General features: G+C 37.6%; 3 protein-coding genes across 5 annotated transcripts in view; 1 reads left to right on the top strand and 2 right to left on the bottom strand.

Annotated features, from left to right (window-relative positions):
* Positions 1-9,075: 9,075 nt before the first annotated feature.
* LOC131303838 (beta-1,4-xylosyltransferase IRX14-like) lies at positions 9,076-13,992 on the bottom strand. The gene is made up of 3 exons (XM_058330883.1): positions 13,301-13,992; positions 11,996-12,553; positions 9,076-9,774 (listed from the first exon to the last, which is right to left on the bottom strand). Exons 1-3 carry the CDS (start codon positions 13,972-13,974, stop codon positions 9,546-9,548), a joined length of 1,461 nt encoding a protein of 486 aa, XP_058186866.1. The 5' UTR covers positions 13,975-13,992; the 3' UTR covers positions 9,076-9,545.
* A 149-nt stretch (positions 13,993-14,141) lies between these two features.
* Positions 14,142-24,020, top strand: part of LOC131303841 (SUMO-conjugating enzyme SCE1) — an 85,971-nt gene continuing 76,092 nt past the window's right edge. Inside the window, exon 1 of one of the 3 annotated variants that reach the window (XM_058330894.1) lies at positions 14,142-14,160. The gene's annotated coding sequence lies outside the window, so the exon portion shown is untranslated. The remainder of the gene's footprint in view (positions 14,161-24,020) is intronic. The other 2 variants (XM_058330891.1, XM_058330890.1) reach the window with 2 other exon arrangements.
* On the bottom strand, positions 17,886-19,736 carry LOC131303839 (protein IRX15-LIKE-like). The gene is made up of 2 exons (XM_058330884.1): positions 19,117-19,736; positions 17,886-18,570 (listed from the first exon to the last, which is right to left on the bottom strand). Exons 1-2 carry the CDS (start codon positions 19,551-19,553, stop codon positions 18,066-18,068), a joined length of 942 nt encoding a protein of 313 aa, XP_058186867.1. The 5' UTR covers positions 19,554-19,736; the 3' UTR covers positions 17,886-18,065.

The raw sequence follows: 24,020 nt of genomic DNA on the forward strand, positions 1-24,020 counted from the left end.
ATACCCTACCCTTATAAGCTTTGTTAATTTAAAGTATTGTTATTTGAATTTTCAAAAGTATTATCACATTTGTCAAACTCTGTTTTTATTTCATTGGGTTGTAAGACAGTTAAGTTGTTTTGAATTCGGTATTTGAGATTTTCGCTGCTAAACTCTGTGTAATAAAATTTTATTTCTTAAATTAGTTTTATGAATTATTAAATCAATTAGAAATGATTTAATTAACGTGTCCGAAAAATCGGGACGTTACAACTACTCGCTTTTTTATTAGACTCTCTATTCTAACTTTATTTTATTAAACTACTCTTTCTTTATACTCATACTTTTCAATTTAAATGTTATTTTTAAAATTCTTAATCATTATTTAAGACGAACAATTGTTCACAAAATTGAGATTTTCACTCCGGTTCAAGCAGATTAAAAATTGGAGCACTTAATTTTTTTTAGACTGTTTATATATTAAAATATTATTACAAAATTAAATTTTTCAATTTTCAATCTGTTTGAATTGGGGTGAAAATCTTAATTTTTTGATCATATTATTTTAAAGGGTTATTGTTAAATTTTGTCTCTAGGGCTCTTACCTGCTCTTTATTTGGGACCCTATAGAACAGATACTTGATTATAAGAGCTTTAGAGACAAATATTAATTATGACCCGTTAGGATAAAATGATCAAAAAAATAATACAAATTACGACCCTATAAAGCAGATACTTAATTATGTGGGGTGCGTGCTAGCAGGCCTGGACATTCGTTTATCAAAAAAGAATACAAAAAAAGAATACAAGAATAACAAAAGAGTACTCACAAATAAATAGGGTACAGATTAAATAGTAGTAAAATAATAAGTAATGTGATGAATAGCGCCTGTGTAAACACACGAGCCACTGTAGCAAATCTACCCCAATTGAAAAGTAGTGAGGGCTTGAGTGAGGTTAATGCACGAGGTTTTTTATGTGGTTTTGCTCTTTATTATACCGTCGGATGAAAAGAAGCGAGACAAATGTGAATGCTCTTTGAAGCTTTGTTTCATTTCTTTTGATGTAATGTAAATTTAATTTCTAGTTATGTAATCGTATTTTCAGAATCCAAGTATTTTAATTGTGATGTAATCAAACCAATCTTCAGTTGTTGATTCATAGTAAAAACAAAAAAAAACTTATCTTCAGATGGAAATTACGTAAATCATCTTTTAAATTGATTAAATCATTTTGGAAAAATAATTAATTAATGTCTCCTTAACTTTGTTAATTTTTTCTTGAAAAATACTCTCTCCGTCCCATTTTTGTTATCCATTTTCGTTATTCGTGCCGTTCTTTAAACCCTTATATCTCCCAATCTATAATGTTTTTGATAATTTTGAAAACTTTGTATTATAGACCTAATCGAGAACTATCAAACAAAATTCATATTGCATATTTTTGGAGATTCATATTAAAAGATATAAATGATTGAAAACTGACATGAATATCAAAAAATGACAAAGAAAATGGGACGGATGGAGCATTTTTATGCACCAAATTCTTGATAGTAGAATGAGGCCACAGACGGACAACTCATTTGATAGTTATTGCAAGATTTAGGATAATGGCGGCCATAGATTGTGGAATAGGAGATATTGAACTTTGAATTCCAAGAGGCAGACAAATCCAGTTTGTTATTGCGAGACTTTAGGATAGGATTCTTTTCTAAGTAAATCTCTTTGCGCGCCCCCGACACACGCCCCCTCCGGACCCCACCCCCCCTTACCAAAATACCCCCGGCAATAATTCAACCCGTAAATCTCTTTGCGCGCCCCCTTACACACGCCCCCTCCGGACCCCATCCCCCTTGACCAAAATACCCCCGGCAATAATTCAACCCGCGGCCATTTTCTTATTTCTCATTTATTTACTTAATAACTTTTATATCTTTTTTCATTTTTATTTATTTAATATTATTTAAGCGTTCCAATTTTCAATCCGGTTGAATTGATGCAAAGATCTTATTTTTTTTATCATTTTATCTTCAATGGTCATAATGAATTTTTGACTCGAAGGCCGTTCAATAAGTACCCTAAGGTTCCTTATTTAGTTTGATTTTTACATGGTTAAGTGTCTCGACAAGATCTACAATATGAACGGATCCGATCATGGAACAAAATCGACGTTAGCTGAAAAATGGCCGACTCAATAAGAAAAATGGACGGGAGCTAGACCCAACAAATCAAGCTTTTATGTTTTCGAAGTTCATTAAATTTTCAAATCAAGCTCAAACAAATTACTCTTTGGCTCGTTAGGCTTACAATGTATAAAAAATTCAAGCTATTCATGTTCAACTCGATTAAAATTCAATTGAGTTTGGCTCGCTTCACACATAAACCAAACTTGAGCATATTTTTAAACTTGCTAAAATTTCAAACTAAACTTGAACAATCCGCCCCATCGATCGTTCGGCTCGTTTATCACCGGTGGCATGTAAACTGATATAAAGTTCAAACCACATAAGCAACCGTTTGAACAATTTGATATACATAGACTACGGTGGGTTTTAAATTCGGTGGAAATCATGGGTTTCCATACCGTAATTACGAGTCCCACCGTGCATTTATTGTTGATATGAATTGTTCATCTTGTACAGTCCGTGGCGTAGTGCTTCATTCAAAGAGCAATCATGTTTGAACATCGATAGCTGTATCAAATTTTGAATTTTGATTTATAAAATGGAAGGACATGAACAATTTAACTTGTCAAAATCAAACTGTCCATTTTAAAAATTAAAATTAAACTTTTGATATATCTATTAATGTCCCATCAAATTAATTTTGTGCGAGGATATATACTACTACGTAGTCCCTAAAAGATGACCAATTCATATTATAAGAACAAATGCACGGCAGATCCTGTAACTGTATTATAAAAAACCAACTGTTTCCACCACCGGTGACAATTAAGAAATTAATCTCATAACGGATGTTTTAAAAAATTACATTACAACAGCTATCATGTCCAACGTAACTTCATCGATATACCCGAATTTGAGATCTATCTAAAGGGCAATAGTTCCGTCACATTTGAGATCTCTACTACAGAGAGCGTGGGCAAAGGCCCATGGGCAATACTATATGTTTTTTTTTTTAAACGATAACTAATGATATTATAACGACGAAATCCATACATCAAGAGGAAACTTCATCCTTACACAAGGGATTGAGAAGCCAAACGGGGGTGACTCAATCCAAAAACTATAAGATTCAAGTAGAAATAATTAATTACCCGTTTAATGAAATAGAAGCTACTACTGTATTAGGTTAGGTTAAGTTCCACTAAGTTTTTTCGCTTTTTTTTTTGTTTTGTCCTTATTCAAATTTTTTCCGCGTTTGTTAGTTTTGCGCTAAACTTTTGTAGATTATTGATTCGTCTCGTAAATATGAACCGGAAAAATAAAAAATTATAACTTTTACCTTAATATTTTTGAAAATACTCCTACCCAAGATAAAATCCAAAAAATAACAAGAACAAAACAAGAAAAATCCCCAAAAAAACCCTTGGCTGGATTTAGCCTTATTGGACAGTTTGTCCACGTGAAATATCTCCCCCTTATCCGCTAGCACAAATCAGTAGTAGTATCTTTTGTTTACACGCCTCTTATTTTGTATTCAAATAAATTCAAAGGTTGTCCTCCACTTTGGATCATGCATGATCATGGGATCTGTCATAAAAATTGGATCCAACAGACAGTTCAAGTCTGCTCCTCTTAGCTAGCTACAGTCAAGGATCATCACCCCTGAAAATAGAGACACCTACGGTTATTGTTGTTGTTATTATTATTATTAGAAGAGTATTATGTAGACAAATATCAATTCTTTTTCTTCTCATCATTTGCCAACGCCAATTCTAATTGTAGTATTTAACTTTGTTTTTATCTCTTTTTAACTGGAGGACTAGCATTATTGCTTGTTAATGGCTCGTTTGTTAGAGGTTAAAAAAATTGTGGAGGGGGGTTGTTCAAAAATAAAACAAAATTGGAGGCGATAAAGAGGTTAGAGGTGGATATAATTAAAGGGTTGATTATTTGAGAAAGAAGATTAAAAGTTATTGGTTTGTTTAATTTTTATAGAACAGGGATATGAGGGGCGGGGGATAGTTTAAAATTTCTAAATGAAGTCTATTTATATTCACATACAACAAGAAAATATGTGTCTATTTCTGGGATATATATAATTTCATACACAACGAAATGGGTCATACTCAACTTTAAGGTTAAGTATTCCAGGGGGCGTTTGGGTAATCCATGCACCTGAATATGTATGTTTTGGACATCTCAAGAGCCAAGAGGTGTCCAAAATTTATCCCCCAAAGGGGAGGAGTATCTTATACGGCCTAACAAGTTGTAATTTGTAGAGATCGAGAGACACAATAGTTTAACAACCCACTCGTGCCTTGTACAATATTGTCTGCTCTCAAGTTCCATGAACTTCCCCGTAGGTCACCCATCCCAGCATTGCTACAGGGCAAGCACACTTAGCTATAATGTTCCAATGAGTTTTGAAACCCTCACAACTTTAAAAGATCTTGTACAAGATAGGGGCATGATCTATATATATAGTGAGTTAGGTTCCGGTGAGGGATCCCTCATTTTATTAAAATGCGGGACTCCCCTTCCCGATTGAATTTCGATGATCCAAGCCGCTCAAAGTGATCAGAACGTGATTTTAAGGGTCCCTGTGAGAAATCAGCAAAAAAAATGACCGGGAAGGGCTTCATCCGAGCAGTTTTCATTGAACGGTTCAAAAAAAAAACTGCTCGGATGACGCCCTTCCTGGTCATTTTTTTTGCTGATTTCTCGCGGGGACCCTTAAAATTACGTTCTGCACACATTGAACGGTTCGGATTTTCAAAATTTGATCGGGAAATGAAAGTCCCTCATTTTAACAAAATGAGGGATCCCTCACTTGAAAATTCCTCTATATATAGTACTTTATCTTTTATTCACCAAGCGATGTAGGACCTGTTGGAAAAAGCGATACAACCGGCAAATTCCAGAGTACAAATTCCATTACGATAGATAGACAAATAACAGATTACAAGTTGCATGTACAGAATATGAAAAAATACATAAATATGAACACCGAACCAAGCCCTGAATCAGTCTCCTTAAAACAGATTCACCGTCTCACTGTTGGGTGTTGGAGGTTGACCGGCGTCTGTCTCCCAAGATAGAACGGTTAGATCACGGCTATCGGAACACCACCGGAAAGCTGCCTTGGCGAACTGGATGCTACATCTGCCTCTCTCTCGCACAAGAATGATCTCAGAATATACTTGGAGTATTTTGTGAACTTTTGAAAAATCCAATACGGGACTGCCCTATTTATACATCTCTGGAAGGTTTAGTAACATCCAGAAAATGAATTAGGGCCTTCGATTCACAGCCTTGAATAGGGTAATTGAATACACGAAACTGTCAGAGTGAATTGGTAATTGAAATCTGCCATAAACCACACTTTTATGGGGCAATAACTTGCTGAAAAACTGCTAGAAATTAGAGGAAGTCGTCCAGGTACAATAAACCTGAATTCGGGACCCTTCGATTGCCTCGGTGACCCTCCGTGTGCCCCAATTTCCATTCATTATCCTAGAAATTTCCAACAGGACCTATGATCACCCATCCAGACGTCTACCGAAACTCTCTACTGGAGTCTAGCCCTAGCTTGGCTATGGGGTGTCATAATTGTAGCATCCCACATTAGAAAGAAATGGAAAATGGAGTTTGTAAATAATGAAACGTGAACAATTACTGCATAACTTAAGGTTAACCTTTTGAGCCACGTGGTTAGGCTAATGATTAGTTGGTCAGCTAGCGCAAGTCGTTCCATGTGGTATCAGAGCTTACATCAATGGGAAGTGTGGGGTGGATCCCGCTAGGCAGGGGCGGAGGTAGCATGGGGAGTGGGGTGGCACGTGCCATCCCATTCCGAAAATACAAAAAAAAAAAAAAAAAATTACACATAACATGGTTAAATAACGTATATGCATAAAAGTTTTCACAGGATGATACTTTGGCAAAGTGGTAAGCTGTGTAAAATTGAACCTCAATAGATGGGTTTGGATCCCCATTATTCCACTATATTTTTTCATGTTTTTAATTGAATCCTAACCAGTAGATTCTACTACTATTTGATTGGATTTCAAAAAAAAAAAAAAACCTACTCTCTCACTCTCTCAATTTTGGCCTAAATTCCAACAAGATTTGTAATTTTTTTCAAGTAATTTCAAAGGAATGTTACCCATTTAGACATCAAACTTTTACTTGACTCATTCAAACACATATTTTCTTTATAGACTAACGTGGTAGTTGGTACGACTAGGTATTTACGAGCATGCATGGAAAAAAAATTATTACTTTGTACAAATACTGTAAAATTGCAATTTAGAGAATGGTCTCTTCGGATCAAGGAAAGTTAGTATCGTATTGTCTTGCATTTGGATAATTTGCATATCATTAGAGAGTTGAAGCGAGCCTTTATTTTCTTTTTCTTTTTTAAAAGCCCACGACAGAACCTAATTATATGACCTTATACTTCTTTTTTCATATTTTTCCGCTCAACATGTAGCTAGATTTTCATTGAACTGTGCTACCCCGTGTCCGAATCCTGGCTCTGCCACTGCCTCTAGGAGATATGTTTGGGTGGGCTCGACAAATGAGGAGCTTGAGGTGCTTATATATCATGCTTGGACGGGTCCCACATGCGACGAGTTTGAGGAGCTTGACGTGCTTAAGCAGGTACTTGTCACACATCGCTTGGCGGGTGGAAGTTATTTGACCATGGGGTGCAACAAAAGCATTGTGATCTTAGGTGAGGCAGATTGTAGCACCCCATGTCGGAAAGAAATGGAAAATGGAAATAACAAAACGTGAATAATTTACAGTCTAACTCAAGGTTAACTTTTTGAGTCACATGGTTAAGTTAAGCGTTAACAGGTCAGCTAGCATGAGCCATTACAAAGAGGGTTTCCTCCTTCGATTCTAGTGAATTGGTATGACTCCCGAGGAGTAGGCAGTTGCGAAACATCGTATTTCGTGTTCTTTCTTCCTCTCTCTCCTTCAATTTCTCTGGTTTGTTTTTCTGTCATCCATAATATCCAAGATCCTGAGAGTTTTGTGTGTTGGTGAATTTGAGTGCATAGTTCAATTGTTTTCAATCCCAACAGCCAAAACATATCCCGGTGCAAAAAATTACACAAACACCAAATAGCTCTCCACTCAGATTTCTATATCCGGCCAAGGGAGATAGCATTTGGCTCCATCTCTCGCAAACAAACAGACCGTAAGGCCAAGTAAGCTAAGGCCGTTAGTTCTATGGCTGTTTCATCATAACTAAAAAAGTTAAAAACTTTAAACACGTGAGAATGAATTTGAAATTATAAACAAGCCCGGCCATTGGTTATGCAATATATTAAAAAAACATCAAATGTATAGACACACTCTTGTGTCTTTGGAGTTAGAATTGTACTCAAGTAAAAAGCAGTACTCTTTAATCAATACAAACAACACTTCATTGTGAACAGACTGGCAAGTTCCATTTATTTATTGTGGGACATTCTTTTTTTTTTTTTCCCGATTGTGGTAAATGCCTCATATTTCAAGATATTTCAACGGTATCCTATTTCCCTCAAATTTATTACTTTCAATACTGTTTTGTATTAAAATTGTTACTGTACTATGAATGTATAATGCCTTCATACACATAAGATTCTCTTGCGAACTAGGATTCTCTCATGATAAAAAAAAAAAAATTTAAAAATAAGGATTCTCTCTGACTAAAAGAATTTCAAAAATCTAACAAGATATAGGATTCTTGTTAAGGTTCTTTTTGATATTTTTTTTGAAACGACAAAAATATTATTGATAAACTCGATATTGGATACATCGAGGGAAAGAGAAGGCGAGAGAAGAGGAGAGCATAAATGGAGACCACATGACATGCCATAAAGCCACCATTATGCAACTGTAGAAAGATGAGAAAAACTTCTAACGAGAATTTTTTTTTTTTTGCCATTCGTTAATCCTAATTTAAACTATCCTAGGGGAATTGGGGGAGGGGATGGGACTTACGGGGATCGAACCCTGCCCATATGCATGGGCGTATGTAAAAGAGGCCAACTGCACTCCACTCCACTTGCTCCAACGAGAAGTTGAGAAGAAGAAAAACTAATTACATCCACAAGCAGAGGAAATCAGAGTAAGCTGGCAAAAGTCCAGGAACCAGCACTGGATTGAACAATTGTAAATCCAACACACCAACCAGCTTCAAACACTCCATTTCTAGCATGAATCACCATGATCTGAGTAACGACAGCACCATAAACTTGAGCAACCAGAAGTAGCATCCACATTATAAGTATCATATTCTCCCCATGAACGCAGTAACAAGTAACACCAAGCGAACGCAGAAGCAACCAAAATGCAGCCAGCAATAAGTAAAATCTTGCCTTATTAATCTTCAAATCAAGCAGATAACATTTCTCAAAACAGCCAGCAGAGGTAGAAGTTCCAGCAACCAAAGTCAGGAAACATTCAGCACAGATGGCTCCTTCATGTTCAGCAGCAGAAACTGAGAATCCAGCAGTGTATATTCTTCATAAACATCATCAACTCCATGTATCAGCATTGTACAGCTGTGACTCCAAAGCCCAGAATACTACAATGACGACAAGGAAGGGACATATCCAGGACCAACCCAAACCAAGATTAGACCCAACCCCACTCACCAACCAGGACACACTACTCACAAAAAACCAAGGAAACACACAAAATACAAGGAACAATAACCTCTCCCCTGAAGAGGCCCAAACCAAAACCAAGCAGCCCCCCCAAAAAAAAACAAAAAAAAGACAACCAAAAACACCAGCATCCCCAAACCAAGATTAGACCCAACCCCACCTTTTGATATTCTTGATGCCAACGTCTTCTTTTTATGATCAAAGTTTTACACCTCATTATAACCTGAATTTCATTATGCTCCATATGTCTGCCAAATCAAACCCATCACCACAATCAATCAATACAAACACGGCAGCTGAGGCCTGAGGGGTGAAAATTTAACCCATTGCTTGTTTCAAACTTGCCAAACTGGAATACACTGCAGAAAATACAACAGACCATTCTTGTGCTGAAAATGTGAAATACTCCGTGACCATATATTACAACAAATTGTTGTTTCTGTGACAATTTTACATCACAACAAATCTTCTCTTTCTATTCTGAACATCACGTATAAAACTGGGAACATTGAATACAAATAACCTGGAAAGCAGCGGACGCAGCAGGATTCAGTTGACATTTGACATAAGTTTCTGTGAGATCAAATATCGCCAAAGTGAGAATCCTACAGGAAGAAGAAATGTGACCAAGATGCGCATATCAACTACCCCACTGTAACGGAATCCTTCCTGTCTGTACTCCATAAAAATATCTCCTTTATCTTTAGATGAATTTGTTGACAAAGGGGCACAGAAGGGGCCCTATTTCACATAACTGTGTACTTTTAGGTAACAAGGTTTTACTTTTCCCCAGAATGCCTGACCTGTGTATCTACTACTCTTGCTTCACGCTTTCTCTTACTTCTGGAGCTGCGTTTCGTTGCATGTGCTCGAGTTTTCATAGTTTGTTTCTCAGTGTTTTCCTCAATGCTTTCCATCGTATCATGCGATGGAAGTTCAAGAGGAGCATCTGGCCATGGTGTGCGTTTTGCTGGGACGGTGACCTCCAATGGGGAGTCAATGATCCATCTGCATGAAACAAAAGATGATGCTCAAAATGACAGGTAGAGATCAAAACAAGAAGTTTAGCTAATCCAAATTAGCAACTGCGCACATATTGTTTCACGCAAGTAGTTTTTTGTTATCACACAAGTAGGTTAGATTGCAGAAATTTTGAGCAAACAAAGTAACAGAACTTGACAAGTGTCACACATCAACAAAAAGTCTACCAATTAAACAAATGGTTGGGCAAGAGAATTTAGCATCTCATAAGTGAATGTCCAAGCGACCTACCGGATGTTATTTTAAAGCTACTGAAAGTTTTTATTGATGATAACGAGACTTTAAAATTGACAAGAGGGTTTTTTACTTTCAGGAGGGGTTCTGGGTTTTTGTTTTGAGGGTGGGGGTCAACTGGACATCTGAGACATTGGCAGGAATATTGAATAATACGACAATGAACACAACAGCAAAACAAATTGAGATTGTCAATCTGAAGAAGCAAGATACACATGCTATTATGAGATTGAGGATTTTCATTGTTTTGAAATATCAAACTGGCAGGATGGCACAAAGCAACAAAGGATTACTTCCATTAATATCGTTTATCAACTAGGGCTGATAATAACAGCAATAGACATTCAACTCTAACATGGATGGGGAAACCGAAGGAGAGCATCTTACTTTACGCATTTTATATTGCTAACTTCACTTAGCGAAATTCAAAGATGCCAAAACTTTATGGTTGAGGTTGCAACCATGGTGGACCAAAACTTCTCTAACCATGGCCTAGGCATTGCCAATTCAAAGCATAGTGCGCCAAAAAAGCAGGTAAAGGGGGAAGCTCATTGCTATTTTTCAACCAGCATCAATTAACAGAGTAAAATTCTCTATTTCTGTTAAAAAACCCTCCTACCAGCTCAAAACTCCGGCACAACTGATTTGCAACGTCAAACGCTTCATGAGTCCGTTGAGTGGTGTTGACTCTATGGGAAAGATGTATAAAGTATCACGCAAAGTTCCAACGTAAGGTGATAGTTTGTGATAGTTTGGACTTTCATATTCACCGTAATCCATCATTGATCGGCTAAGATGAATCATTACTCTTCTACATATAAACAGAGTGGGCGGGGGTCCTACTCACATTCATTCAATTTGTCTTATTCCCCTGGCGGAATCTAGTAGCTGTAAGGCAGGAGCAGAGGGTACCATAATTTTCTTCTATTTAATGTTGGATTGCACAAACCAGCGATTGTGGATGAATTTTACTAGTATTCTTAAATCCATCTATTTTGACCATATTATTTATTTAAAGGACATCCGCACAATTTCAGTGAGAAAGTCTCATTATCGTAGTACTTGTATAGTTGTATGACAGATTTAGATATACGAAATACCACAAGGCTCAAACAAACCCAAGGTAAAATGACACATAACTCAGAATCCTAAGATTTAAGTTTAGGAAGGTCTAACGCTTGGATTTGCACCCGCACCCGATACTCGCACCCGAGTCCATGTAACATAGGTTTTGATAGAGAGATATCATTACTTCCTTAGGCACATGGATTTCTATGGGTCCTTATGCACAAGGATGCCTAGGATTTTATCTTTATTTGTTTTCGTTAACCGTCTTGCATCACGTTGGGACAGAGGATTGAGTAAAAAACTGCTGACATCATCATAAAAGGCAACATAGGACCAATGATAGACCAACGTAAGGGCCATAACATTAGATACATATTGCTTCTCTAATGCCTACTACTGCCTTATGACAGTTCGAACACTAACATTGATAAGCTCTTTCTAGTAATGCATTTTCCTAATCATCCTCCAAGTCAAGCTTGAATAGTGGTAGCATTAAGAGTAGAACACCCTTAAAGAAAAAACCAGTTGGATGAAACTTCTATTGATGACAAGAAAACATGTGTTTGTTATGCATAGCATGACTGACAGCAAAGTTCATTCTTGTCGGGTCAAGTAAATATTCAGTGGGGCACAAAATGCTATTTTATGCATGACATTTGCCCAGTCCAAGACCTTTTATGCAAAGTAAGGTTGGAGACTTCTGTGCGCAATTGCAATGGAGTGCATCTATAGAGCACCGACAACCATAAAAATGAAAATAAATAAATAGATTAGCAAATGATAGTAGATTCCAAAATGAGTTTGATCACTAAGGTAATCAACACCCCATACTTAAACCTGTCAAGCAATAATTTTCCAACGGCAAGAGCGAAAGCAAATCACTAACCTGGAAGGAAATTTACTATCTGAACGAGCTTCAACACGGAGCCACCAAAGCAAGACTTGGCGCCCACAACTGCCCAGAGGCTCCACTACTGAAGGGTCTTTCAGCAGAGATATTGGACTCTCAATTTCGTCTCCAGTCCCAGAAACTGTGTCTAGATCCTTACCCAACTCGGGTTTGTCTTCAATTTCATCCCAGAACAACCTGGAATTCAACACAAACCCAGCCCACTCCAGCTTCCTGGGCAACACAATTCCCATGTCACCAATATCTTTCGCGCTTTTCCCAACATATGGCATAGAATTAAAGGTGTGCCAACTGACTAATTGGTCAGATGAATTACAGGCCGGGCCTACAAGAGGCATAGGTGAGTTCTCCACATCCTCCTCCTTTTGAACTACTGACAACTCTTCAGCTGAATTGCCCGAATGAGCAAGAATGCCAACCGAAACAGCACCAATCCATTTCACCTTTTGGATCTCATCAAAGAGCTCCATACTATGCATATTACTATCATCCGCAAACATCACAATTCCATCCATCTTCTGGTCTCTCACAACTCTGCACCATCAAAAACCGATTTAATTACTCATTTCTGCTAAAATCACTGAACAAGAGCAACAATATTCAACAAATTAAACACCAGTTGAATTAATTCTATTTTCATTATTTTTTTATAAAAAAAGTGCAAAAAACTTGGATAAATGCAAACAATATGAAGAAGAATAGAACCAAACATTCGCAGATTCACCCCAATGTTTGTACTAAGGATTAATGTTCCTACTAACAAGGGATGTAATTGTGAATACATGCAGACTACTTGCGAAAGAATAGTGCCACAAATTCACCCCAATACTTCTACTAAGAATAGAACCACATTCACCCCAATGTTTCTACTTAAGGTTAATGTTCCTAATCTACTACTAATACCTTTATCAACAAGGGAAACAATTGCAAACTATTTGAAAGAATAACGCCAGAAATTCACCCCAATACTCCTAATAAGATCACTATTCCTCAAAATTTTCTTTTGCATCAACCACATTTTGAATTAAAACCCCACTGGTATACCTAAACAAGAGCATGGTTGTTAAAAAACTATGTCCTACGATACACAATATGTATCCTATCATCTGTATTGTCTCCTTAGAAAACTATCCGTATCCTTCCCCATAGTTTGTATGGAAAACCCACAACACGCTGACTTACAGAACAATAATCTCAAACAGAGTTACCCACAAAAAAAAAAATCTCAAACAAATGCAAACAACATTGATCAACAACACAACCCAAAAAAAAAAAAAACACCTCAATGCGCAAATCCGCATCTGATCCTCCACTCGAAGCCGCCCCTCCCACGAGCCCGGCATCCTCTCCTCAAACCCAACATGAACAACCCGAAGCCCCGACTTGGCCACCAATGACGCCGTCTCGTTGGTGGTCCCGCCCGCTTCAACTACAATCCACACCACATCATAATAACCCAAATTCATCAAAGAATGCATCACTCCACTCAAATGCAGGGCCTGGAAAGTCCTTACATACGTTGGCGTGATCGCGATCACAGTCCTAGGGTTTCTAACCCCGTACTGAACCCTCTGCTCGGCCTGAACCCAGTCGATTATCCGGTGGGCACGCATGACCTCGGCCGGGTCTGGGTGGGGCCAGGGGCGGATGAGGATGCCGTGGCGGCCCACGACGACTCGGCTGTTGGTGGGGGAGAAGGTGAGGTTTGCGGGGGAGTGGAGGGTTAGGGTTTGGCGGACGGCGTCGTTTGGGGAGGAGGAGAGGAGGAGGAGGGAGAGAAGGCGGGAGAAGCGGAAGCCGAGGAGGAGGGAGATGAGGCAGCAGAGGAAGTGGAAGAGGAGCCAGAGGATAGAGGAGGGAGACTTGAGTGTGGCGGCATCTACGGAGGGGTCCGGTGGGGATGGTCTGTTGGTGCGGCGGGCGTTGTGGCTCTGGTGCAATGCTGATAGCTTCATCTCTCTCTCTCTCTCTCTCTCTCTCTCTCTCTCTCTCTCCGGACTATCTCTCTCTGTACCGGAGAGAGAGAGAGTTGAGAGAGGAATGTGGACGGGGGTGGTGGTGAGAAGAGTTTCTTTGAAGTTTGAAGTTGGGGATGTGAGAATTGGTGTTTGGTGATGTAGAGAGAGAGAGAGAGAGAGAGAGAGAGAGAGAGAAGGTTGGGGAGCGGGGGATGGTGGTGGGTAAATTAGGTGGTTAGTTGGTGGTGTTAAATCAGAAGATTTCTTTGGGTTCACGACTGAGAGGCGTTTTGCTTGTTGATTGTATTCTTCTGTTTTACTACTCTACTACAGACTACAGAGAGAGAGAGAGAGAGAGAGAGAGAGAGAGACACGGATATACTATATGGAATATATACGTATCTATTCTATGGTGGAGTTCCGACATGGAAAGCTTGGGTTTGAAGCAGAGAGAAAAACAAGACAAGGGTCTGGGTTCATTTTTTGTTAGTAGTAATGCATAGGAAGGGATCCGGCTCCTCTTTAATCCATGTTTTGGATAGGAGAAAACAGTCTTTTTCTGAATTGTTTGTTAGTAGATTCAATAATTCGGGTTTTTTCATATACTTTGACCGGTAAAAATAATTATTACCGGTAAAAGAGTAAAACTACATCAAAACCGTTAATTGCAATAAATGAACGATTCCGATTAGAACTCTTTCCTCCAGGACTGGAGAGGATCTAATCCCTAACGTAAGGTGTTCCGGATCAATTTGTGTGCATATTGAATTAATTCTTACAATTCAATACTTATATTTGTGGTGAGGTACGTAGCCCTAAAAAATTTTGGCGAGGAAAATTGAACCGAAACCGTAAGAGAAAGCATGCCCCTAAGTCCCGGGTGAAAACCGGGACAACCCTAGCTAGGTTCAACTTTATCACTGTTTGGTACAGAAGAAAAGGTAGTTCAAGGAGGGACTACCTGAGGTTGAAGTTGTTCATTTTTAAATCTCGTGAAGGAGATGGTATATACTACCGGTACAAATTATGTCAATCAGATATCAAGTGAGGTGATGGCAAAATCTAATTTTTTCTTTTGATTTATAAAATTAATGATCCCGTGTCAAACATGGTAGTAGAAAAGATGGTGGTTACTGGTTATAGTAATTGATAACCAACATTATTGTATCAAATTCTTTATTAAAGTTAAAATTTAAGATTTTTAAACATCAAATTAATGATCAAACTGTACGTACACTTAAAGGAGCTGAGCTCCGGCTATAATTTTAGGCTTCTTTCGTAAACACACAGACGTCGAGTTAGTCAAAATTAACTTTAGCCTCAAGTAGGCTAGCAAATACAAGAAATATATTCGCAAAATTCTTTGAGAGATCAAGTTTTGAACTCGATCGAGCTCATTTGGCTTGAGCTCATTCCAAACTTGAGTTCCGTAAACACTAACGAGCTCGAGCTCACTAATTTTGAATGAATCAAATTTGAACACCTTAAAGCTAGATTCAACTCAACTCTTTTGTAGACCTATATATATGGATGAACCAAAACTCTTGCTAAATTTGACAAAGTCATTTCATTTCCAAAAATAATGGATGTTTTGTACAAATTAATAAAAAAAATTGCAAACACATGGAGCATTGGAGCAAGGAAGACAAACATTCCTTCCCCATTACATCTCGTAATCGTAAGGGCAAGTTCACTTTGACCCCCTGTTGTTATCGCCATGTGCGGATACCCCCCTCATGGTTCAAAATTGGTCACATAATCGACTTGTGGTTTTGAAAATGTGCGGATAGACCCCCTGCCGTCTTGTTTTCCATCCATATTAATGGACGCAACATTAAAAGACCGATATACCCTTATCATGTCTCTTAATTCTTCTTCTTTTTTAAATCTAACCACACCATCCCCTATACCAAATATTGAATCTAAACCGTTGATATTGTAAATTTTGACGAGTACTACAGCCAAAATTCTAGTTAATCAAAAAATGAAAAACTCATGGTCGAATCGATTTTGTAATGATATTAAAATTTCAAATTTGAATTTACTAAAAATTAAATCACTGGGTTATTGAAGCCTGATCAATATAATTTTTTTACAGAGATACTCTATTCTTTATTTAATACATTATGAACGATTTAGATTACATTCTAGAGGCGTGTGAGATACACCTCCATTAATATGGATGGAAAACATGATGGCAGGGGGTCTATCCGCATATTTTCAAAATCACAGGTAGGTTATGTGGTCAGTTTTGAACTATGAGAGAAGTATCCACACATGGCGATAACCACAGAGGGTGAAAGTGGATTTTGCCCTAATCGTAATCTACAAAAAGAACACGAAAGCCTATGAAGGTAACCTAAAAAGGTTGAACAAAAAATTGAAGTATGATAAACTTGCCATACAAAGTTCAAGATTAAAGGCAAAGCTCCTGACTAAGAGAGAACTCCTCTCTCAGTCAAGAGAGCCATGGATTCCTTCATAAATTTTATAATTCTTTCTGGTCATGATATGCAATACACGCTAGGAACCCCACCTATCTCCTAAGGATAACAAAATTACTTATTTGTTTTGCCAATTTAAATCACAATTTAAATCCTAGACCCCAAATCACCCCTCAAGTTACGAATGACGGAGCATTGTTCTGGCCAAGCAAGGTAGAAAACTTGTCATAAGTTTACATTTTGTCATCTTGAGGGGAGCCAGTGGGCTTAGGTCAGTTCCTTGTACTGACCCTAAGCCCAGCTATTGCAAATAAGAAGAAATTCAAAAACTTTTGAGTTCAGAAAGTCTTTTGAACACTTAAGATCAGTTCTTGAACGCTCAGGTCCAAGTAAAGTACCCAGGTCTATTTTCCTTTGCTCTTCTGGTCAACAATACCAGTCAAGCCTAAAGATAGCTTAGATCGTAATTTAAGGCATTTTAATATATATCTTGTTCAGTTCTAAAAATACTTTTAATCTGTTCTTAAGCTTTAAAAATCTGCTTGCTTAGTTTAAATGCTTCCCATAGTCATGTTAGTGTTAGTTTCTGTTTATTTCTAACCTGTTCTGTGCCTCACACCTAAACACTCAAGACCAGTTCTTGAGCGCTCATCACGAGTGAAGTTAAGCGCTCAAAAGATGTTTCAAAACTGATCGTGTTTTGATCGCTGTAAATATTTTTTTTTAAAGTTTGATATAGTTTCTGGGTGTGCACTGGTCCTTCTAGAGCCCAAATCGATCAGTTGTTTCAGAGCTTGCAAGGAAGCAAGACCTGAGCACCTAAGACCAATTCTAGTTGAGCACTCAGGTCCATAGCTAGTGCACAAAAGTGTTTACAGTGACAATATTTTGTTTTGGTTGTAAAATCTTTCATCTCATGCCTATCATCATAAGTTGTATACTGATCATACACTCACATGCAAAGTGTGTTTACTGCTTTTGCTCCCCATTATTGTTTCCCCTCCCCTGCTCGATTAAAGTTAAAAGATAAAATGGTTTTAAAGTCTCACAAGCACTAAGTGTAACTTGGCTCCCGAACCAACATTGTCTCTGGTTATAACGGATCAGTAAACAAAACTCTTTTCCAAATAAAAGCGACAGAAGTCATTCAAGTTTGATTCCTTGGGTGACAAATCATTAAAACCTGGATAGCAACTCCGAATTGAATGTGCCGTTGCGTTTTCCTAAAAAAAAAAAAGGACGGCACGCTCTCCAAGGTAGAAAGCCCACAGTAACTTATAAAAATTTGACTCGATGACACGCTCTCCGGGGCAGAAAGCCCACACAGTAACTTATAAAAAATTGACTCAATGATTAATGGAATTTTGTTAGCTGTTCAAAAAATATATATAAAAAAAAGAGGTAAATTTAGTTACCGATAAAGCTTGATAAACGATTTTTTTTTTGGGTAGTTAGATAAAAGAATTTCTTTGGGCTATCGAAACAATTGCTTTCATTCAGAGAAATTACATGTTCTCATTGCAATTAATACAAATCACACAAAAATAATGGGTAGGAAAGAGATGACAACTCAAATTGGCATACAAATTGATAAATATGGCTCACCATATGATGATTAAACATAAAAGAAAGTTATAACAAGAACTAAGACGAAGAGGATGTTGATGATGTACGATTTCTACAGAACTGGACACTGTTCTCCTCCATTTTCTCCACAACAAAGTGCCCTAGCATACCCTTGGCCTTCACCAAATTCTCCTTGCACAAAAACTCCTCACTAGAAACCCTCTCCACTTTCCTATTAAAATCATGCACGAAAATATGCGTTTTTCCATTTCCACCCTTCTTGCTTCTAGCAAGCACCCCAGCGGTAAAGATTGCGGCCATCCGTCCTGGCCCATCAGGCCAGTACCCTCTCGGCCCATCGATCAAAACGACGTCCCAGTCCACTTCGTATAATTGGTTAGGGAGGTCGTTCAGCCCGAGTTTACAATCTGAGAATAGTAGGTTTTGGACAGGCCTACACTCGTTTTTCATCTTCTCTCTTGCCGTGGTTATCAGCTCGTTCAGTTGGCTAATTTTGGTGGCGTATTGAACGTCATAGATCTCAATTTCTGGGTTTGTTTCCTCCATGTACGCAGCAAAGTACCTGTGGGGAAAATAGCAAAATCACAAATAAAATTCAAGAATTTATGTATGAAAATTGTGTAACCTTTTTCGAAAGTAAAGATATAGGGTTGTAATTAATCAGAGAAGATTTAAAATCTGCAGGAGTAATTCGTTGTATATAAGGGGACACTTTTTCAAAGGTCACAATCTTTGGGGATTATGCATGTAACCTGATTTTAAGGGCAGGTTCAATGGTTAAGCCAAAATAACTTAAGCCGCCATTGCCATTTATCTCCATCCATTGGCTTCAAATTGGAGATGTCAATTTTTTTTAAGACTTATGTGGCATTTTGATATCTTCAAATTTGACATCAACAAAACTTCATCTCCAATTTTAATGTCAAAATTTTAAGTATTAAAGTACAACATACCTCGGATAAAAAAAAAAAAAAAAGTACAACATACCTACTTTTTGAATTCAAAAATGCCAAAAATAGATTTGGATTGAAGGACTATAATTAAAACTTCCATTTTCACTACAACCTCTTTTAATGTGTTACCGCATGCATATAGTATGAAACAGTACCGATTTTCCTCGATGATGACGGTTCGGCCGTTATGGTTGAGCGATTTCCAGAGAAGCGTTTCGGCTGTGAGGCCGAAGACGAGGAAGTTGCACGGGGCGGAGCAGTGGCGGAGGGCGTCAGATATTAACTTGGTGTCGGCATATGACATTTTATCGGTGATGTTGGAATTGGCGGCATAGTGAAGTAGCGCTTTGACGACGGATTTTGGCAAGGGAGGTGACGAGGTGGTTTTGGCGGCTCCGGTGGCAGCAACGGCGGTGACGGTGGTGGCGATGGATTCACGGGTGTAGATCATGACGGTGAGGAGGAAAGCGATAGTGAAGAGTGAGATGAAGGCTAGGAGCCATAGGCGGTTGGTGGTTCCTTGCTTTTGGATGTAGGGGTGGAGGAGAATGAGTTTTGTGTTTGTGGTGGTGTTGTTTACGTTGTTCTTCATTTTAAGAGAGAGAAAGAGAGAGGGGGGATGAGAGAGAGAGAGGGGTCTGTGATTTTAAAGAGGGATTGGTGTAACCAAAGAGGTGAATAGAGTAATAGGCTAGGAAGGTGACATAACAAAGGCCACCAGTGTCTGATTTTGAGAAGCCAACTGTAATATTGGACCAATTTGCAAGCTAAATATTTGTCGATAATTGCTTGAGCTTGCATATACATTCATAAAAAAGAATAGATAGAGCAATGTTAGGAACACAAATTTAAAATATAACTCCTTATACAAGTGAATTTATAGTCGTTCGATACACGTGTACCCACATATATTAGACGTATTTTAATACAGTTGTGTTCAAAAGTTGATCCTGAACTCTTTGAAAAAAATAATGCTCATAATGTCATTTTTTTGGTGTATCTAAGTTTGACTGGTGTCCCAGAGCCCAACACATTTTCTGAACCATGATACTCCATATAATTTTGATACTCTGACGTCTTTTGTTATATATTAATATACTTATAAGCTGATTTATTAATCTTAGTTGCTTTGAAAAATTAATAAAGTGTGTTCGCTAGCAATTTTAAATAATTAATTAATTTTTATTTATTTATCAATATAATTTTTAGGGTGTTTGGCTCAAAAATGAAATTAATTATTTTAAGCTAGCTAGGTTTGTAACTTTTTTACTTATTTAAAAGTTTAAAACTAACAAAATTACGAATAGATCAAAAGCTTCTTAAGTAAATCTTTAAGTACGTATACCTAACTATAATCATTTATGACAATATAACATTCATTCGATAATATAACTCCCTCCGTCCCATTTTGTTATACTCTTATTCCTTTTAGAAAGTTTGTCGACACAGACATTTCATGCACAAATTTTTTTTGTGGGGCCCACCATTGGTCTCACTCAAAAGATCCAATCCATTCATTAAATGTAAAATACTTTTTCAAGGGTTCCCGTAAAAAATCAGCTCAATTTGATACTTATAGGTGCTCGATCCAATTATTTAACTTTTCATTATTCTGAAATCTCAATAAAAAGTTAGATGATTTGATCGAGAACTTATAGGTATCTGATACATATAGGTGCTCGATCCAATCATTTAACTTTGGATGTTTATATTGTCAATTGATTTTAGGTTGGAACCCTCCAAGAAATTTAACATGGTATCAAAATTAGGTCTTAGGTGGCATCACCTCTCATGAGAAAGTCTATGTCATCTCTGTCGCCCGAGTCAATCGTTCAGCTTCTGGTTTCCTAGTCTGTCACCTCCACGTGCATCCGGACTGCACATGAGGGAGAGTGTTAGACTTGTTTCAAATCGCTTATTTAAGCCACCCGATTAATATATTCTAAATGCTACTTTATATTATTTTTAATTAGTTGAAATCCTCCAAGTAATTTAACCAGAAAGTCTACACACACATACACTTTGTGCACAGATTGTGCACAGATTTTATTGTGGGGCCACCACGGGTCCCACACGAATCACCCGAGCCGTTCATTAAATGTAAAACACTTTTTCAAGGGACCTCATAAAAAATAAGCTCAATCCGATACCTATAAGTGCTCGATCCAACCACATAACTTTTCATTAACCGGAAATCTAAATGAAAAGTTAGATGGTTGGATGAAGCACCTATAGGTATTGGATTGAGCCTATTTTTTACGGGGACCTTTGAAAAACTGTTTTACATTTAATGAACGGCTCGGATGATTTGTATAGGACCCGTGGTGGGCCCCACAAAAAAATCTGTGCACAGACTGCTGTGTGTGTAGCAGCTCTCTAATTTAACAGCTCTGATCCCTACCACTGCCAAGATATAGTACACACCTGTAAGTAGGCACGTCAAACTTCAAATACCTTTCGACAACCAGTGAAGCACTGTATGTAGGCAACAAGCAGCAAGCAACAACATAGCTAACAAAAAAAGCAATGGTAAAATAGTCCCCATTGATAAGCAATTCATGACAGTAGAACATAGCTAGACAAACATGCTAATTAATTATCATAGTTAAAAATAATACCTCTATAATTAATAATAGTACTCCTAATAAGGACACTATTGACACGAAGATAGATGGCCGGGGTGAGTGTTGGCCGGGGGTAGTATAGTATAGTAATAGTATAGTAGACGCAGATAGAATAGGAAGAAGATCGAGGGGGTGGTGGTGGTGGTTGGACTACCGGAGCTGGTGGGAGATGGATGGGGGTATGGTTGGTTGTAGCTAGAGAGAGACCCAGTAACTAATTACAAGCCGAATGTCGCTTTTCCTTCTTCATTTGCTTCCTACGTAACCCTCATTACAAGAATCGGATCGGAATATATACTACTCAATTGCAACAGATTCCCATTTCGAAAAAAAATTAATGAGAAATCTAAAACAAGCATTCCAAAATCAGATCTGTAGCTAGCTTCTTTTATTTCATTAGATCGATAGAATATAGAAGATAGAAAAAACATGACGCTTGAGCGAGAGGATCCCGTCCATTTTGGGTTCCAATTGCCGGTCCAGTCCAGTTTTGGATCATTTGTGCGCTCTTTTCGGACCCACATTAATGATCGAAACCGTTCATTTTTTAGAGCCCGTCGAGAACGTTGACTAGTCAAAAGTTCGTTGACCGGATATCATTTGATATGATATCAAAATGCATTAATCTTCAAATAATTGTGTAACATGGGTTGCAATCAAGTGTTGCACACTTTTTTCTTGCAAACTTAATGCATTTCAAAATTCTATCAATATTTGATTGACATGATTTTTGGGCGCGATCAATTTTCTCGACGAGCTCTAATTAAAAAGTGAACGATTCTGATCATTATTGTGTGCCAGATTGGTTGGAAGAAAATTTATTAGGATACGACCCCGCTTTTATAGTCTTTACTATATTTTATCTCGAATTTCCCCCCTTTGTGTACTAGAACAAAATGATATATCGGGGCGGTTTTGGAAACAATTAATTAGACACCTAAAAAAATACCTCATAGTTTCCGATTAAATTTTAATGATCCGAGCCGCTCAATGTGATCAGAACGTGATTTTAAAGGTACCTACAATAAATCAGAAAAAAAAAGAGACCGAAAAGGGCTTGATCTGAGCAGTTTTTAGATTAGATTTGATGAATGGTTCAATTAAAAATTGCTCAAAACAAGCACTTTCCGGTCATATTTTTTGCTAATTTCTCGCGGTTATCCTTAAAATCACATTCTGCACACATTGAATGATTCGGATCATAAAAATTTGATTGAAAACTATGAGATTGAGATTTGGAGATGATACATATCTCAAAATAATAAAAGAAATGCCACTCCTAAAACGCCATTTTTTTATCTGCCTAAAATACTTCAGATGGTTTGTTCATGTGCAGAGGTTCCCTTGGTCTAAATTTTCATTTCAATATTTTAATTCGTCTTTGCTGATTTTTTTTTATTGAATTTGTGTTATATTTAAAAAGTAAAAATTATGATCAAAGCAAAAAAATATATAAATAAAGACCAAATGGTTCAAAACAACTATCTTTTAGTATCTTTAGTGTCATTTTATCATAACATTTTTTACTTGGGTAGATTAATTTATGTTTTTCTGATTGATCACATCGAGATGAATAATTAAGCAAAACATGTTGACAATCGTTCACTAAAAATACGTAATATCCAATGTCTAACTGTAGACACCATAATTTGGGTCTCCCAATTGATTTCCTTTGTTTTTCGGTTTCTTATTTCCCCGATGATGAATTGGATCGAGAACAGACTTGAGAACGAAAAGATTTGAAATTGGAGTGTTTGAAACCCCTTTTAAACCTTTTGAGCCCCAAAACCCTGAGTCAAAACCCTAACCCCATAGTTTGACCAGCGTGCATCTATATGAACTCCACGTGTGTCAGTCAGCTTGCCAGGTGTTGTTCAAAGGTCAAACTTTGACTGTTGACCAGCGCAGTGGTAGGTAGAACACGCACGCGCCTATCTATGTTATGCGCACGCCAGTTTAAACCTATCCCTTTCACCTTTTTGCCAATCGAATTTTGTGATAATCAGGGGTCTATTACACCCATAGTGCTCGAATTTCGTTACCTGAACAATGTATTGGCAGGTTTAGGGTGCACTCCCTCACAGCCACTTCCATCAACTTTTCTTGCCATTTTCTCCACCAAGCAACCACAACCAGCCTTGTTGTTGGTTGTATGACCATATTTGCCACCCACTTAATCCTCCTATATATACCCCCATTGGCCCTCCATTTCAAGGGGTTACAAATTTCAAAAGAGCAAAAAATAAGCACATAAAGCCTCCTAATTCTTTCCATTCAATTTCACATTTTCCATTACTACTCAAATATCCTTTCCTTCCATTTTCAAACATCAAATATCAAAAGTTCAATTCCATTTTCAAACACTCAAGCAAAGGTGTAAAACCTTACTCTTTTCTGTTTTGATCCCTGAGGGGGGCTGGCAGGGCCAAGGCTAA

The sequence above is a fragment of the Rhododendron vialii genome, chromosome 10a (genome assembly GCF_030253575.1).
Source record: "Rhododendron vialii isolate Sample 1 chromosome 10a, ASM3025357v1".
Taxonomy (NCBI): domain Eukaryota; kingdom Viridiplantae; phylum Streptophyta; class Magnoliopsida; order Ericales; family Ericaceae; genus Rhododendron; species Rhododendron vialii.